Source organism: Nelumbo nucifera, chromosome 1 (assembly GCF_055504915.1).
Source record: "Nelumbo nucifera cultivar China Antique chromosome 1, China Antique-T2T, whole genome shotgun sequence".
Taxonomy (NCBI): domain Eukaryota; kingdom Viridiplantae; phylum Streptophyta; class Magnoliopsida; order Proteales; family Nelumbonaceae; genus Nelumbo; species Nelumbo nucifera.
In genome coordinates, this window is record NC_142649.1 from 164,052,284 (window position 1) to 164,071,993 (window position 19,710).

The following is a 19,710-nucleotide window of genomic DNA, read 5'->3' on the forward strand; positions in this document are numbered from 1 at the left end:
AGCCTCGTAGGTTGGCGATTTTATCCGAGTCACCTCAATAATCCGATTTATTGGATTCGAATGGAATCTGGATATCCGAATTTGAATCAACCTTAGAGGTTAGACCTATTAAAAAACCCAATGGTTCTGATACCACGTGGTCCACGTCTACGCTATAACTGTAGACCTGGATGTTCAGCTGGAGTAAGTATCAACTCTCCCCCACCACCTCCCATGCCAGAAGAAGTCAAACAAGATGGTTATCAAATTCAGGAAATGACCCCACAGGCATACCCGCGTTATAAGACAGATCACAAAGAATCACAGATGCGATGTGGGTCCCACACCGTAAAAGAGAGCATCAAACCGTAGTAAATTAACCCCACCAGTACCGGTGGACGTGCACCTGATCATCTCTCAACTGTTTGGATGCATGATCCATGCATGCCCCTATCTTCATCCAATCATCCCAAGTAATATAAAACAGGAATCGACGACCCTACAAGTAGTTTGAGATAGGCAATGGCAGATTGCCGTTTCTCCATTCTCAAATCAAAGAGTCTCTCTGTTCACTCTAATTCCTCTAGTCTTCTCCTTCTTTCTGCTGTCTCTTCTTAGTATTCAAATAAGGCATGGAGAAAGGTAAGTTTTGGAGTGCAGCAATGACGGGTGGAATGGTCTTCTGCGTCACCCTCCACTCATGAATTGACCTCTCCTTTGGCTCTTTCTTCAGTTATCTCACTGTTACCAACCGTAGTGATCTTCTCTTCCTTTCCATCTCACCCCTTTCTATAGATGGAGCTAGCAGTAGCACCCTCAACCTACCGATCCTCGCCGCCTCTTCCATCGGAATCATCACGGCTGCCGCTGCCGCTGCCTCTGCGATGCACTATCCTTGTCGAAATCACCCGGTTATTGATCGCAAGATCATTCCGCTGTTATGCCTGACGGATTCCGGTCACGTTGATAAGCTCGAAAGGTTCTCTCGCTATGTAGGTAATGATGTGATGATCCAATTCCGCCTACACCCACCTCGAATTATCTGTTTTCTCTTTCCTTCTTTCCAGGTTTTACTACAACAATCAGTAAAGAGGAACCGAACGCAACGAACAGGAACCGGGGTGCTCTGATTACTTGTTCTTTTTCAATTGTTGGATACTTTTGATTCAATTGAGATAGGAACTGAGAGATGAAACGGACACAGAAGCCATAAATGGAGATTGCCCTTTTCTTGATCAAAACAATTTACAATTTCTTTAATTGTTTTTTTTTTTCCATTTTGGGGATGCAGGTAGACAGATTGGTTTTACAGACAAAAACGAGTGCCCGCAACTGCGCAAGTTAGCAAACGATTACCTGAGGAAATCAAAAGGGTGTGAAGATGAAATCTATGCCTTCTTCGCTAATGACCCAGATGCCGATACTCTGTTTGCAAAGCTGGTAGAGGAATTTGATAAATGCATTCTCAGTTATTTTGCCTTCCATTGGAGCCATGCTTCGCTCATGATCAGTCAGGTAATCAAGCATTCAAGCTTCACAACCAAGACATTAATCAATTTAAGAGAAATAACCAACAACTTCAATCTTTCTTTCTTTGTTTTATTTTCAGGTACTGACTGCAGATTCTGAACCCAAAGGAAAGCTTAAAAACATGGTCATGGCAGCTACCAGGTGGGTCTTTAACTATTTATTACTGGTTTTGACTTATGACCTTATCGCCTTATCGGCCCTCAGAGTCTTTATCTTTGTTACTAGTTATGGGCCTCAGAAAATGAACTTCGATCAGTTTTGGGCTTGGAGAGCTGAGCCCCAGCTCAGAGCTCAGAAATCATAACCGTAGGCTTGGAAGTTGGAAAACTGTGCTGGTTCACAGGCAATGATCACGTTCTTCATTCGTCGTCGTCAACCTGCGGCATTAGCGCCTGTAGAACACTTCTCCCACCTACATCTTCTAGAGTTGTAGATCTCAATTGCCAGCTCTTCCGGATGGGTTTATCCGTAATCCGTATCCTACCAACCTACGGTTGGATCGGGTTGATCCGAATCCATGCAGGACCTCTCCAACTGAATAACTACCTCAGCGAGAGCTTATAGATGGAGCAGGTTCTGTCTGGTCAATTTGCAGCCACAGAGCTCTCGGGTCGGGTGGCATGGTTTAACTAATATGGTTTTCTTAATCCACAGACGGACAGAAGTGTTTTTTTGGGTAAATTACTGAAACCTTCTCCAAAACTTGGTAATTGCAATTACCTTCCCTGAACTTTTTGACTTTTAGAAACCTTTAACAAGAGGCACAAAATGTCTAAAATATCCATACAATTACTATTTAGTCTGATTTTTAAAAGATAAAAAAAGCTTTATAAACAATAAAAAATAAAGAATTTAAGATTGCACTTTTACTTTTAAGTGATTGATATCAAAGGCAAATTTGACAAAAGATTAGAAGGGTTTGGAGCCTTTGAGCTAGCGATTCATATGAAGAGAAAATTTAGAAAATAAACATTTTGGTTCATAAACAACTGTATGAATATTTTAGACGTTTTCATACCTATTTGAAGGATTCTTAACAAAAGAGGTCTAATTGCAACTATGTCAGACAGTTCAGAGGAGATGAATGAAATTACCAAATAAGGTTTCAACAATTTTTTTTTTAATTCTTTTTTTTTGCATGAAACTAGTAGGATCCTTCTCTACACGGCCATACAAGTGAAAAGGCTGCCTATATATTAATAATTATTTTGGTAAAAGCTTATATTATATTAATAATTGTGATTAAGACATTGTCTATCATCATCATCATCACAACTCACAAGTTTTCTTGCATTTTATATTTCCATATCATCTTTATTTTAATTTATTATATGATCATGGTTGACATTTGAAGTAGTAGGTGTTTTGACTACAATGGCTGAAAAGCTATTTGATTTAAGACCATTTTGAATTAAGAATGGCCACAAAAAATGTTTTGTATAGAAATCTGTCATGAGTATTTGAAGAGAGATCAAAATTGACATCTCTTGTTTAAAGTGTCAACGGTTAGCTAGTGACAGACATGGCAGTTATGTGGATGCAACTACATATACCCATCAAAGGGCTTCAATAATGAAACAGTGGGCCGGGCCCAGGTTGGATTTTTCTGGGATAGAGACAACATACACATAGGGCTGCTTGAACCCGGCCCAACCGTACCCAGGTCCCATAATATATATATGTCCAGGGCCAGCAAAGCTGTGGAACCAATGATAAATTGATACTTGGTAACGCCCCACGCAAGCCATAGAATACATGAAACCCACACCATTCAATCTCTCACTCGTGGGTTCCATGTATTTTATGACTGGTGTGAGGCATTATCATTGGTTGGTTCGATACCCACTAAATAGTCATTGCGTTCAGCTAATCAAAGTTAGATGTGATGTGGGTCTAGGCAGGCTCAAGCTTGAAAGAAAGACTTCTATTAGAGCCCAGAAGTTTTGAGAATATGGCCCAGCAGGGTTGTGGAACCACTGATAACGGCATAACGCCCTATGTCAGTGATAAAATATATAAAACCCACAATTTTATGATCAGTGAGAACATTATCATTGATTCCACAGCCCACTAAACAGTCATTGTGTTCAGGTAACTTGCGTTAGATTTGATGTGGGTGTATAGACGGGGAAATGCAGGCCTAGATAGAAATAATTTACCCTAGTATTCTTCCTCTAGAAAGCTAAAACTATATGTCCACTGTTTTGGTTTTCAATAAGAATATAAGATTATTAGGCATGTACACAGGTTGGGTCGGTTTGGTTGCAAGAATTTTGACCAACCGAGCTAACCTTTCTGATTGCTGAACAATCAAATTGAAACCGATCGATCATAAAGAAAAACCGACCCAACCATGAAGGGCCAATTTCACGATTTGATTACCTTGGTCTGCTGGTCATCCCCACTATCCTTTTTAAGCCCTACTTAATATATGTCTATAATCGGTTCGGACCAATTTTGGTCAGTTTACACATGTTCAAACTGAAGTCGACCCATCATCTAAGGTTAACGTATTTGAAGAATCGAAAACGACAAGTAATTTAAGAAAGCTGCCAAACTCAGTTCGAGTTGGATCGGATTGACCGATTTGACCGAACTCATGAACAGCCCTAAATTGCACTTGTATTGTTATTATTTTATCATCACAATCATACAAGGTTTATTTGATTGGTTTATAGGAAACAGAGATTTGATAAGGTGACCAAGGACTTGAAGATTACAAGATTGTTCTCTACATTAGTGGAGGAGATGAAAGCGATTGGGAACCCACAAACAGACGTGATGGTACCAGCGGCCCATAGTGAGAGAAGTCCGGTGCTACTGTTGTTGGGTGGTGGAATGGGAGCCGGAAAAAGCACAATCCTCAAGGAGATACTCAACCAGTAAGAACTCATTTAAACTTTTTTATTGCTTAAAATTAATGAATTGCATTAATATTATGATGAATACAACCTATATCTATATTATTATTGAAAGTACAAATTAGGGTGTGAAATTTTTTTTTAACTAAAATATCTATTTTTTAATTTACTTCATCTCTAATTGTAACTTGAATTACTATTTTTTATTTTATTTAATTCACTTTTAGGAAATCTTATATTTAAGATAATAATTCTCATTATTTTTCATTAAATTCTACATTTAAGGTATTTCTTACTAATTAAATTTATATCCAATACTTTTGACAATATAAAACCCATGTTTTTTTAGTTGACTCAAAAATGAAATCATTCTTCTATCTAGGTGGTGGGTAAGCAATCCAACCATCTAGGTCAAATGGGTCAATCCATGATATCATAATTAAATAATATTTTTAATAAAAATAAATATAAAACATATAAAAATAAAATATATATATATATAGAAAAAAATTGGGCACATGACTAATATTTTATATTGATCATATTAAAGAAAAACAAATGCAATAAACAAGAATCCATAAATAAGGGTGCAAATGGATCATATCATGATCCAATCTGATCCTATTTTATTGGATTCAAATATCCCCATTTCGAATCTTCAGATCAGAACAAATTGGATAATAGGATCCAATCAGAAATCTAATCCCCCACCCCCCCTTATCCTATCCGATATATATGATATTTATGTTTTTATATAAATATATATAACACATATGTATGTTATTTATTTTTTTATAAAAAACATGTATATATATGATGAAAATAGTTGAAAACATACTTGTATTTTTTTTGTTTTCTTTATTTAAATTGTTATATTTTATTTTTCTTTTAATAATTTATTAATGTTTCTAAAAAATAAATTGGAGCGTATCAAATCCGAATATCCGACTTCCTCATCGAATTTGAATTCAAATTCATGTTTATGAGATTTGATTGAATTTTCAGATTGGATATGCTATTAATAGTATTGGATCAGATTCAGATATATCCTGATTCAAACTGATCCGATCCGTTTGCATCCTATCCATAAATCCACACGTTGATCTTAAAAACAACACTTCAATAACTGCTCATTCATGTGGAAAGAATGATGAGATAAGCCATTGATATTGTAGCAAATGTTATACCTAAGAAATAAGTTTATGAAGTTAATGCTTCATCTGCATTATGTCCTTTTGATCGAGGGACAATTTAAGAAAGGCCCTCATTCTCAATTCAAAAAGAGTGCAATTGAAATATCCTCAAACAAAGAGAAGGTTGTAAAAGTGCTTCTAGATCTTATGAAATAAGGCAGAATTTAAAATAACACTTTACATCTCTTTGCTTTTGTAGATAAATAAGTTTACGAAATGAAATTCAGATTACATTACTACAGGTCAAATTTTTATTTGGAAGAGTTTTTATTGAAGAAGGAGATGAAATACAAAATTTAAAACCCAAATAAAATATGTAATTATTTTCATGTTTGGTGGCAAGTCAATAGTTCAACTTTCTGGTTAAATGTTTTAACCTTTAGTTCATAATTAAATAATAAAAATTACAAGAAAGAGAAAAATACAAAAATAAAAAGATACATAAATCTTGTAGAAAACTTTTAGACAAATTTCTAATATTGTACATTCATTATATTGAACAACAATAAGTGTGATAATTTTTTTTGGTGAAACAATAAGTGTGATATAAATAAGAAATATGTTTTATGCATAGAAATATAAAAAGAAATTGTAAAAAATTTGAGCACATTTATATCTATCTACTATTAAAAGTATGGATGACCTTGTGGAACTTTTTTTTTACTAAAGTACCCATATTTTTTAAATTTAGTCCCCCTCTAATTATGAGGGCAAACAATGTAATGAGAACTAGTATTTTTCACCTCATTTAATTCCCTATCACCAAGTCATATGCTTAAGGTATTAACTCCTTCTATTCTTATTACCGAAAAAAAAAAAACTCTTTCTATTTTTTCTCATTAAAATATTTATTTAAGGTATTTTTCTCATCAATAAATTTTATTAATTAGATCTATATCCAATACTTTTAATAATATAAAACCCATGTTTTCTTAAAATTGACCCAAAAACTAAATTGTTCTTCTATCTAAGTGTCAAGTAAGCAATTCAACCATTCAGGTTAAATGGGTCAACCAATTATGTTATAAAAAAAGGTAGCCCAGTGCACAAGGCTCATGGCAATATGGGTATGGGAGGGAGAGGTGTATACAACCTTATCCTTACACATATAAAGAGGTTGTTTCCAAAATTTGAACCCCGACCACCCAAGTCAAATTGGAGCAACCCAACCATTGCACCAATACCCACCCTCCAATGATGTTATAACTAAATAATAAAAATTAGGGTAAAAGACTTAAACATACATAGAGGTGTAAATTGGATCGTGCCGCCCACGACCTAGCACGAATTTGGACCAGCACGGCATGACAACACATGGGCCTTGCCAGGTCCAACAAATGGTCTGGGCCATGCTAAGCCGAGGGTTCTAGGTCCAACAAATGGGGTTTTTTTATAGAAATACCCTCCCCCAACAGCAATAAACAACTATGTAGGGGGTATTTATGTATTTTGGTTTTGGGGGAGAAAGAATGACACAAATGCCCCCCAACAACTATATAACAGCTAGTTAGGGGCCTGAGGGGCATTTTGGGTAAAGTGATAAATAACTTTATAATGACCAAAATACCCCTCCTAACAACTAAAAAATGACTAGTTTTTAGGGTATTTTGGGCAATTGAATTATTTTCAACTCCTATAAATAGCCCTATCCTCCACCATTCTTATCACACCAATTTAACAATTTCTATAAATATCCCTATCCTCCACCATTTTCAATTCCTACAATGATCAAAGTCAAGAACAATAGGAGAAAATGATGAAGTCAATATTTTTTGTATACTCAATAGTTGTATAGCATTTTTTCAAATTATTGTAAATTTTGTTTTAATTTTATTTAAATTTATTTGACATTTTTTAATAACATAATTTTTTATTTTCAATTTGTAACTATATTGTGTTTTTTATATTTTATTAATTTATTCCATTTTCCAATTTTTATATTTCATTTATCCAACCATTGTATACTTTGTATCATTCAAATTTAAATGAAATAAAATTCCTATTTTTCTTCCAATTTGTTATTCACTTTGAGTTTTTGTCTCTTTGACTTCTTATTTGGTTAAGTATTTTTTTCATTTCTTTGTAAGATTTCTTATTTTTTTTCAAATAGTTCCCAAATGAAAGTTAAGTATTTTAGTTTTACTTAGCGAAGAAATAAAAAAACAAAAATGTCAAAAAACAAACAAAAAAAAAATAGTCTGACCCAATTCAGCCACACCCAAGGCCTGGCATGGCTTGTAACCCGCCCGACCCAGGCCCACAACACAAGCCCACGCAGGCTTGGGCCATGGGCCGTGCCAGGCCAACCCCCCAAATTATCCCTGGGGAGGGCGACAGGGCCCATTTTAGACCTCTTACGTATCCTGGATTTTGGTTAATTGACATAAGCATACCTTGAGTTTTACAAATGGATTTATACATACCTTGTGGGTTGACCCCACAACTTAAATATACCCTCTATTGAAAAAATGTTAATAACAAATAAATATGAGGTTATGTGGCCTATTTAATTGTTAAAAACCCCATTTTACCCTTCTCTACCCTATTAATAATCAGTAGGGGTGGCCACGAGCCGAACTTTTCACGAGCTATTTGAGCTTGTCTCGTGAAAAGCTCAGCTCGGCTCAATTTCATCCGAGCTTGAGCCCAATTTACAGGCTCGTTTATTAATTGAGCCGAGCTTGAGCCTAATAAAGCTCGACTTGTGAGGCACGTGAGCAGAGCTCGAATAGTTATATACATACATACATACATATAATAATATAAAACTATAGAAAATAATATATATAATAATAATATTATATATAGAATATTTTTATTTTTATATATAATAATAACTAATTATTATAATTCTTAATTTTTTAAATATCAAATAAAAATATTTTTTATATATAATTTGTTTTATAAAACATTTTTCTCAAATTGAGCTCGAGCTTATAAGCTTTTGACTCGAGCCGAGCTTGAGCTCAAGATTCTAGCTCGAACTGAGCTTGAGCCTCATACTACCTTGACAAACCGAACTCGAATAGCTAGTTATTCGACTCAGCTCAGCTCGAATCCACCCCTAATAATCAGTAGACTACAAATTGATCTGGGTTAGAAAACAGAGATAGCCGCCACCAGTTCGACGAATTGTATGAATGGACCAAGTCCATAAAAATCCTCTCTTGGCCCAACATCCCCTTCTCTAAGTGCAACATAAACAAAAGACCCCCTCCCCTTGCGCCTAGTGTCCCACCCCTGGGCACGCCCAGCCCACATGCTAGGCCACCCCTACCCTACTTACCCACCAGCCCACCCCATTGTTCATAAAAATGCCTCAATAAGGCCAGCAACCAAAAGCCAGGAAACTGATTACTCTGTTATATATACAGAAAGAGAGATTGTTACCATTTTCATCATTTGAGTAGAGGAAGTAACGTGCCAATGCATGTATAAGTCCTTCCGCAAAATTTAGGGTATGTTAAAATTAATTAACCAAAATTCAGGATATGTTTAAGTCGTTTATCATATAAAAAGATAAAAAAAAAACACAAATTATAAAAAAAATACATAAAATATATAGAAATCATTGAAATACATTTGTAATATACTATATTCATCATATTAAAAAACTGAATAAATAAAAATTATTTTTATGCACAAATATATAAAAAAATACAGAAAAAATAAGTGAGAAAAATTATATATAATACTACCCTCATCTAAAATTTCTAAGTACAAATCACATACACATTGACCAGTAAACACAAAGGCCAAAACTGACTGAAGCTAATTATCCATACTAATTATTTAATCAAATACTTTGAATATACAATATTTTTACTGCGAGCGATCATCAGTCACTTTTTTTGGTAAATAGATAATCACTCACTTGAGTGTATACAAATTTAACAAAATGAAAATAAAATAGTATGTGATGATGGTTTCTGTGCTTAGAAAACTTGGGGACTTTGCATGCAGAGCTTTCTGGAAGGACGCGGCCGCGAAGGCAGTGGTGGTGGAGGCAGATGCTTTCAAAGAGTCGGACGTCATTTTTCGAGCCCTTAACTCTAAGGGCCACCACGACTTGATTCAAACCGCTGAGCTGGTCATTTCCTCTCTCTCTCTCCGCAATTTCATTTGTTATGGCTGCATTTGCATTTGGTTGCAGTGCAATTTTATTTGTTTTGTGCAAATGAAAAAATATATAATCTTTTATTTAATTTTGTTTTGGATTTTATTTTATTCTGCTTCATTTCATGTATAATTTATTTTATTTGTATTGCAATCAAATAAAATAAGTTAAAATTTGAAACAAAAATAAGTTAGAGTTTACATTGGCATGGTTTTATAAATTTGCACTGCAATCAAACACAGCCTATAGTACAAAAGTAGAGGAATGCAAAATAGAGTGAAACCCAAATACAAAGTGAATCAAATTTGCACTTTTTAATGCATTAGTGCAAATAAAATTACACATAAGGCTGTGTTTGATTGCAGTACAAATTTAGTTGTACTAGTACAAATGCATGAGAATGCAAATGAAAACAAAATGCAAATTCTCATTTAATTTTGTTTTGGGTTTTACTTTATTCTGTTCTATGTCTTAATTTACTTTACTTATACTGCAATCAAACAAAATAAACTAAAATTTGAAACAAAAATAAATCAAAATTTACACTCAATCATTTGTTCTGCCATAATTCTGCAGCAGTGTAAATTTATCTGCATTGCAATCAAACACAGCCTAAATGCCTAATGATTTCTGGGTTGGATCTTCGATGCCACTTATTAACTTGATTTTAAATCATCTTTATAACGTAACAAAATCAAATCATAACAGGTGCACCAATCGTCTACCGATGCTGCATCATCTCTCTTAGTGACAGCACTCAACGAAGGACGGGATGTGATCATGGACGGTACTATGTCGTGGGAACCCTTTGTCGAGCAGACAATCGCAATGGTTAGGAACGTTCACCGCCGACGGTACCGTATGGGAGTAGGATACAAGGTTGCCAGTGATGGGTCTGTAACTGAAAACTACTGGGAAGAAGTAGAAGAACGAAAACAGGTTCGAGAGGAAACCGAGCCAAGGAAACCATACAGAATAGAGTTGGTTGGAGTTGTTTGTGATGCTTATTTGGCCGTTGTCAGAGGCATCAGGTATTAATTATAAAGATTGTATGATATATTTGATACAGAATTTTCTCTTCTTTCTTTTTCTTTTCCTTTGTTTATTCAGATATGTAAGAATATTCATTTGATCATGCAAGACTAATACGATATTGGGGAATATTCCACAGGAGAGCAATTATAAAGGGAAGAGCTGTGAGAGTGAAGTCACAGTTGAAATCTCACAAGAGATTTGCAAACGCATTTGAAAGATACTGTATGCTAGTTGACAATGCCAGGCTATATTGCACCAACGATTCGGGAGGCCCACCTAAGGTATATATCTTCTATCCATTATTGTTAATATTAAGTACTGATTATTCTCTTTCTGGTCTGCAAATTAATCTTGTAAAAAAATTGGTGTTTTATATATCTAGTGGGTGCCCACTTTTTAGTGGATTGTTTTTTTGTGCAATTCCTATAATCATGCTGGGTATTATATATGACCATATGTTCTTGATTATATTTATTAAATATTATCTTTAGGGCTAATCTTATCACATTATTGCTTTTAGAGTTAAGGTTCTTAGTGCTTATTGTTAGAAACTTAGAATGAGTGCTTCTTTCAAATAGTAGTAGTATAGGTGCTTCTGTCAAAACAGATCCAAAATTAGTAAGTGCTTTTTCAATAAATGCTGAAGCACCTTCTTGGATGCTTATTTAAAACGGACTTATTTCTCTGAATAAGTATTCTTATTGGTTGGACCCAGCCTTAAGTAAGTGATTATTCCAACAGGCGCTTAATTAAAAAAAGACTCCCAAATTGGGGCTTAACATAATTGTTGTTTTGGCCTTTGAGGGAATACAAATTACCAAAGGAAAATGGATTTTTGAAAACTGACTACTTTAACCTTCATTTAAAAATTATTCAAAAAAAAAGTGCCTGGCTTAATTTGGAGATGTAGTAGCATTGAGTTTTGAACTGAAGCATGTTGGTTGGCCCCTCGACAAGGTCTCACATGTTACAATACGTAGTAATAGTAAGCTTTCCTGTTTCTAAAAGTAAGACGGCGGTTTTTATTCTTTCATGTTTTACCTCCAAAATAATTCTTCCATGATCCTTAATCATTAAAAAGCAATTAGGCATTAGGGTTACCCCTAAAGGCTAAAACCCATTTTTAAAATATTCACTAGAGAATGACCCCATATTATTTAGTTTGAAATTTATTATTTAACTATAAAAAATTAAATTAGAAAAATTAATACGGGTCTTACATCTTTGTAATTTACAATCTATTTCCACCTACTATGTTTGAAAATCTCTATTAATTTATGTTGTTTTTAATTTAAGAGATTAAATGAGGTCTTATTTGTAAACAGAAACCCACTTTAATTGGTGTTTACTATTTCTTTGATAAATTTATTTTAAGTTTTTAATGTGTTTTTTATAAATAGTCATGTTTGTATCACTTCAAAGTGGAATGTGTTTAAATAAACCACTTATAAGATAATTCTATTCGAAAGTGGAATTAACCACTTTTGAGATCCTCTTTTCTAAAAAGTTGGAATGCCACATGACTGAACGGGAGGGGCTATTGCCTGACTACAGTCCTTTGATATATTAGATACCCTTTTTTGGTGATTTTCCCAACTTATAATATCACTGACATAATTGGTGTTGGTGAAGCTAATAGCATGGAAAGACGGAGACAGCAGTTTGCTGATTGATCCACAAGAATTCCGGTGCTTAAGGGCAGTATGCATGTTGAATGAAGAGGCAGAATCTATAGATGAACTCTACACAGACCCAGATCCAACATATGAAGATGGTTCAGTTTGGAAAGACATTGTTTTGTCACCTTCAAGGAGCAATTTTCAACAGGAACTAAAGATGGCCATCAAGAAGGCTGAAAATCAGACTTCAGAATAATGGAGTAGCATACTCATCATGATCCATTGCCAACGAGATAGCCCTAACCAAGTTCCATATATAACCCCAGGTTTGTAGGGGGTAGCCGCGTGCTTCAGAGTTCAGATTAACTGTGAAATTTGTTCTTGTAAATCTGTGTAGATCATGCCAATACAATTTCCAGCAATACTTCTACGGAGACACTTTCTGTGTTGGAAGAGATTAAAACACATGAAACAAGCAAAATGGCCATCGACTTAAAGCTTCTGCCATTGAAATTCGGAATTTAAAACACTGGATATTTCCCTCAATGCTCTTATATCTCTTGTGTTTCCTTTTTTTTCATTCTTCAATATTAATTTACTTTCCTGTCTTACCAAAAAAAAGTAAATTTTTGAAAAATGTTTTTGATCACCTTTGTAACAAGAATTTTGATATCACTCACCCTTCTCTGTTATTAATATGTCAATGAGATAAACGGCACATCATCAGTCATCACAAGACCTGTAAAATATTTCTAGAACTCCAAAATAACCAACTTGCGTTGCATTTTTGTTAATCTAATATTTGACTAACTACGCGTTAGGCTGTGTTTGGTTTGGTAGAAATAAGAGAAAGAGAAATTTGAGGGGAAGTTCTTAAGGAAATCCATAAAAATGTTAAGAACTTTCCCTTAACTTTCTGTTCCTCTCTTATTTTCTATCAAACCAAATTTAACCTCAGGATTTTTTTTTTTTTTTCTTGGAGCACCTTCCGTTCATAGGATGACAGTAATAAGAAGACAGGGGTGGTCAAAAACATTTTGACAGAAATAAGGGAAGCTGTAAAGTATTTTGAAAGCATAGGGGGTGTTAGTGAAATTTATCCAAAATATATAAAAAAAGACTTACTTCTCTCAACTAAGCCAACTTTAACATGATTGAGCTATATATATAATCTCCTACAAAATTGTTTCGTAATCTTGCACTTCAAGTAAATAGCACATTAAATATTATTTTCTTCAAATATTGAAGCTCCTCCTTTTGGTTCACTTTCTACAGTAGATAAATATGATTTATTATGATTTTATGTATAGATTAAAGGCCATGGTTATCCAGCTTTCATGTATATGGAGGATTTAACTAGAAAAATACTAAGTTGAGAATGATACATTACGTAAAGAAAATTAGGCCACATAAGCATTTAAAATTTACAAAGAAAAAAAAATTAAGCAGTTCGGGACCATTACAATTTCAGCAGCAATCTGTCTCAAAATCATGATATAAAGGCACCAAATTCACTCTTTCTGAATAGATTGCAAAAAATCATGTTCCCAGCATCAGTTACTCCTCTGAGGAGTCTATTAAGTTAATTGCATATTTGACTTTCCACCAAGGGACCCAATGGAGTTCTTACCTATTGATTTGGTTTGATTTGTATAAGGTTTAGTTTTCCTCATGCTAATACGTTGTATGATTATATCTTTCAGTTTTTATCTTATGGGGCCTACAAGGAACTAAAACTTGTCAATTTTGAATACTTTGGTCAGTCTTTTCTACCCTCCAATTGTCTTGAATAAAAAGATGTTTCTTTTTTCCTTTACAGTATGAGGAGCAAAGTAAATTTATAAATTAAAAGCATGAAAGAAGTGTACCAGAGCAATCAGAGCTCAACAAGGAACCTGGGGGGAACGCACCAGGTGCAGATAAACCAGCTCCAGTCAAACATTAGAAATAGGAAAAACCTACTAAATAAGGCAATAGTAGTGAATCAGAAAAATGCTTAGAAGAAATCACTTAAGAGATCATATCAATTCACAACATTTTCAAAGGGTTTGCCACGTCTTGCCCTTCTGGGCCCCTACAACCTCTATCCCATCTGTCACACACTCTTCTTGAGATTTTCCCTTCATTATTTCAAAAAAAACAAGCCATTTGTGAAAAAAAAAACAAAAAACAAAATCCAGAGCCTTATCTGGCACAGTGCTCACAAAATATTGTCTGCCCCCCCTTCTGTACACTGGTAAAGCCCCTGCTTGCACATAGGAATCCTTTGCTTATTGCATCTACATTAAGGAGAAAAGAAGAAAAGGAATAGAAAAAGAAAAAGGAAACTGCAATACTGAAATCCTTTCCCATCCATTCTAACAAACTTAGCACTCTTGCTTGCTCAATGGTATATGATTGGGGAAAGAAACAATCACCAATTTATGTTTATGATAAAACATAAATCTTCTCTTAAAAGATCAACTAAGTTGGAATCTTCAACATCATAGTTCTAATGCAGGAATTAACCAAATTATGAGCTGTAGATTTGAGCACAATACATCAGCCCCTAATCTGTTAAAATATGAACATAGAGATATGCCTATGATAAAACAAGTCAAACTTTTCTTGTTGTACCTCTTTTAAGCTTTAACTAATCCGAAGCCAAAAAGAAAGGATACAAATGTTTGAAATACAAATTTTCTGCAGCTGCAATTGTTTGCCACTGTGATAAGACGATTTGAAGAGGGAAAAAATGCACTTAAAGTAGATTGTCCAAATTGGACTGCATACAAGAGGTTGTATGCTTGATTCATCTTACCCAAAAAGGAACAGATACAACTATGCAACTAGAGTCCTACAAAGAAGGAAAAAGGTTATTGTCCAAATAAAAACGAGTTCCAGATGTTAAGGTATCTCACCATATCTCTGTAACAGCTTCAATAATTTACAACAACAAATTCCAATTGCTGCTCCTAGTAGAAATCAAGTGAGTCTATAACATGGTCACAGGTATTATGTACATATCCCAATGGATCCAATACAAGTAGAACCTAAACTCATCCAAGAAGTTGGAAATCAATGGGTGAGATTTTCATCAAAGCAATGATGAGAAATGAGTAGGGTTTGCTGCAAGTTGAAAACTCCTCAATATTGTAAGTTGAAGAGTCTCTAAGGCTAAAGACCTGTGCTTATACAACCCATTACTAATCTCAAAACCTTTTCTCACAGAAACCAAACATAAAACATCTTGTACCTCTCTTAACAGTCTCAACCAAGAGAAGGAAAAGGCATGCTTCAAACTCTAATTTTCAGCCAGCTGCTACTGTTTTGTCACTGAAATGAGGTGAACTCAAGAGACAAAAAAGACCATATCTGAAAGAGATAGTCATACAGAAGCACCCTTCCCTAGAATCCCACCACTCCCACCCCACCCAGTGGCAAATGTCCTTTAGGTGACTTGAGAAGACAAGAAACAAACTTAGAGTCAGTGATTATCAACTTGGCTCTGAGCCGTATCACCAGCTTATATATATCATTTTGGAAAAAATTTATGGAACATTTCAAGATATTTACTATTTGGCCCATCACTGGCAATCAAATTCACTATCATAGTTGTGGTAGATGCATCAGGTGAAAAACCTCTTTTAACCATATCATGAAGAAGCTGCATTGCCTTTTTAATTTCATTCCATTGGAGAAATTCTCGAACCATAGTGTTGAAAATAAGATCATCTGGTAAACAACCCTTTTCTTCCATTTTCATTAGCATATCCTCAGCCTCCTCCAACAAACCTTCTTTACAAAGACCACCTATCATTGCACCATATGTTTTAACATCAGGCTCTAATCCTCTAGCAGAGATGGAATTCAATAATCCTCTTGCATCCTCAATTTTACCAGCTCTACACATTCCGTCAATAAGGATGGTGAAGATTACAATATCAGGAAAAACTCCTTTAGTTTCCATCTCCTGAAACAAATTCACTGCCTCATCAAGACAATTGTTATTGCACAACCCATTCATCAATATAGAGTATGTATGTAGACCGGGGCTGTGGCCATAAGAATGCATGTTACTGAAGAGTTCTTGTGCAGAACCAACTTGGCCAACTTGGCACAACCCGCCTATAAGACTGTTATAAGTAGCAATGTCAGGCAGCACTCCCCTGAGAGTCATTTCTCTAAAGACCTTCATTGCATCATTTATCCTTCGATTCTTGCAATACCCATTGATCAGAATGCTATAGGTAACAACACTTGGCTCACAGCCCATACTCAACATGGAATCAAAGACTGTTGTTGCCTCATCCATTTTTCCTTTCAAACAGTACCCATCCATCAATGAATTGCACGTGGTAGTATTTGGCTTCTCACCTCTTTGAATCATTATGTCTAACAGCTGATGTGCTTCCCTAGCCTTCCCTTCTTTGCAGAGAGCATCTACCACCGTGTTAAATGTGACAACATTCGGCAAGATTCCACGTCCAACCATTTCATTGAATAACCTCATGGCATCTTTCCATTCACCTGAACTGCATAAACCATGAATTAAAGAAGTATAAGTGATGATATTAGGCCTCACACTGCGTTGTAACATTACTTCTAGCAGGGATTGTGCTTCAGAGGTTTTCCCTTCCTTGCAAAGAACATCAATCAGAATGTTAAAGGTTATTGTATCTGGTGAGATTCCACAATCAACCATGTTTTGTAAAATGTATGTGGCTTCTTTCCTCCAGTTTAAATTGCACAAACCATGAAGTAAAGAGTTGCAAGTGATGACATTCGGAAATAGACCCTTGGAAATCATTTCCGAGAAAAGTTCAAGAGCCTCATCTATTAGTCTGTCTTTGCAAAGACCATCAATAATCGTGTTATACACTATTATATTAGGCTTCAAATTCCCCTTCCTCTCCATCTCCCTGAGCAACCAAAGAGCCATACCAGTATTTCCTGTTTTGCAAAGTCCATTAATCATTGTTCCATAGATGACTTCATTGCATGGGTAACCATTCTCCAATATTTTGCTTAACAATTCCATCGATTGTGCAACTCTATCTTCTATACAGAGCCCCCTAATGAGTGTACTGAAAGTTACAGCATTTGGCTCATAACCACGTTTAATGATGTTCCCCAAGACAGAAAAACCCAACTCGACCTGGGACAAGTGACAGACACTGTTCATTAAGATGTTGAGTGTACATACGTCCGGTCGGATTTCAAAAGAGTGTAATTGCTTATACAGAGAGAGAACGTAAGGATACTGTTTCATGTTGGCGATAGCCCCCAGTATGTGATTGAAAACAGAAATTGAAGGAATGGGTTTCGTCTTAGTCATGCTATCAAAGAAACCTAGTGCGTCATCAAGAATAAGTAAACCCGATTTACACCGACTAATCATTAAATTTTCTTGCTGAGTACGATTCGAAAGATCACGAGCTGAATTTCTCATAGTTTTGTAACGAAAAGATGGAAGAAAAAGAACGCTAGTAGTAGTAGTAGTAGTACCACCCATTTGAATTTGATAAACGAAAGCATTATTTTTGGTGGCACCTGAATAAGGCAGTAGTGTGATAAATACCCTTGTTATCATCATTGAAGCTGGGAAGATGAAGCAACTGTAGCTCCCACACCAGCAGCCGGGAGCATCAACTACGAAAGCACTTCTCTGCAACCACGTTCTCTACCTTTAGTTTGTCACTTTGTCTTGTTTGGCGGAGTTCGGTGAGGAATTCCGAGTTGTGCCAACTGCGAAAATGGACACGACTTTTTAGCAAACACCTCCATTGCACAATCACAATGGTCCCTTGTGCTAGATTACCCTGGGATTAGCTGTCTCTTTACTCTTACTACATAAATTTCCCAATAAGACATAAAGCATTGAACTGCAGCAAAGCCCGAGGCTCTGTAGTCTGTACTGATAAGTTCATAACTAATCACTTAAAGCTAGATTACCCTTATTTGCACCGATTCAGTCAGAGCTGAAAACCGCACTCGTGTGATAACTGATCACTTCCCTTCTTGGATTCTTCAATTTCCAAATAAATTGTCAAATCCAAATTCGTTGCCAAACAATGGTTAATGAGCGGTGGCAATCACAGTACAGCGATGTTGCCCAAATGCCCATGTTTATACTGTCTGGTGACGAGACGACTCCCTGTCAAAGCTCGGACTATTTCACAGCACTTGTTTTAATAATTATTTTTAATTACTGAGATCATATAGTGGTAATTAAGTAATTGTGCATATTTGGTAAAAAAGTCAGTAAGTACGTTTTCTTAAAAAGAAACATTTAAACAAAAAGTGACATGGGAGTTGCTTCTGTTTTAACACTTCTTGGAAAACAATATGGGACGATTCAGCCCTTAGATTTTTTAAATCCCCATTATACCCCCGTGAGGGTTTCTTCCCTCTTCCTTCCATTCGAACACAAGAGATGCAGGGGTGGCACACAAAACATCTCGCGACGAGCAACGACCGGCATTGTGAGGAAAATGGTCGGTGATCAGGTCGTTTTGCTATTGTCCACCGTTTAATGCATTTTTATTTAGATATGAACTAGTTTTGCGGACTTTTTAAATGCCTAAAACTCCTCTTTTGTGTTTTCAAATCTGTTTTGGGCGTGTTTAATGGTGACAACCCACCATCCAGACGTCGGCAAACGAAGGTTAGTTCGCCCAAATAAGCCGTGTTTTAGTTATTTTGGATGAATATTTACCTGAATCGATTTTTTCAGATTTTCATAGATGAAAAATTCCAAATATTTATGTAGGGTTTTTGTGCATTGTTTGTGTGATGATTTCTATGGATAAGTAGGATTTTTGGGCATTGTTGAAGATCATGCAAAAAATATGCTGAAATATGTGGTTATAGAATTTTTTTCATGATTTTTTTGTATGAATAATTAGTTAAATGTTTGCACTTTTTCTTGATTTGTGATTGCATTTTATGTTGATTTTTTATATGAATATTTGTAATGTTTTTCATATTTTGTTGTGATTAATAATTAGTTAAGTGTTTGCATTTTTTCTTTATTTTTAGATGAATATTTGTGATGTCTTATATGTTGTTGTGATTAATAATTAGCTAAATATTTACATTTTTTCTTGATTTGTGAATTGCACTTTTTTTTTTGAATTTTTATATGAATATTTGTTAAATTCTCATTGCATTTTTTATTTGTTAAATTTAATGGTGATGATTTTTTTACTTTATTTGAATAATCCAAATTTTCATTCATTGCTTTATTATTAATATGTATAATAAATTTTATCCTATTTTATTTTTTTAAATTCCCATTGCATATTGGTGATTTTTTATTTTTTTGAATAATCTGAATTTTTATTTATTGCTTTATTATTAATATGTATAACAAATTTTATCCTATTTTATTTTTT

General features: G+C 34.9%; 2 protein-coding genes across 5 annotated transcripts; one reads left to right on the top strand and one right to left on the bottom strand.

The window, feature by feature from the left end:
- Positions 1-474: 474 nt before the first annotated feature.
- LOC104612459 (calmodulin calcium-dependent NAD kinase-like) lies at positions 475-12,913 on the top strand. Of its 4 annotated transcripts, none has more exons than XM_088895069.1 (10): positions 475-621; positions 775-975; positions 1,047-1,100; positions 1,271-1,494; positions 1,589-1,650; positions 4,188-4,391; positions 9,503-9,653; positions 10,389-10,711; positions 10,852-10,996; positions 12,348-12,913. In XM_088895069.1, exons 1-10 carry the CDS (start codon positions 612-614, stop codon positions 12,588-12,590), a joined length of 1,617 nt encoding a protein of 538 aa, XP_088751195.1. In that variant the 5' UTR covers positions 475-611; the 3' UTR covers positions 12,591-12,913. The 4 variants fall into 4 exon arrangements, with proteins under 4 accessions (XP_088751195.1, XP_088751197.1, XP_088751196.1 ...); XM_088895070.1 differs by having other exon boundaries at positions 476-621; positions 9,527-9,653; XM_088895071.1 differs by lacking the exon at positions 1,047-1,100.
- Positions 12,914-14,918: 2,005 nt separating this feature from the next.
- On the bottom strand, positions 14,919-18,501 carry LOC104612460 (uncharacterized). The gene has a single exon (XM_010279877.3). It carries the CDS (start codon positions 17,907-17,909, stop codon positions 15,849-15,851), a length of 2,061 nt encoding a protein of 686 aa, XP_010278179.2. The 5' UTR covers positions 17,910-18,501; the 3' UTR covers positions 14,919-15,848.
- Positions 18,502-19,710: the final 1,209 nt, after the last annotated feature.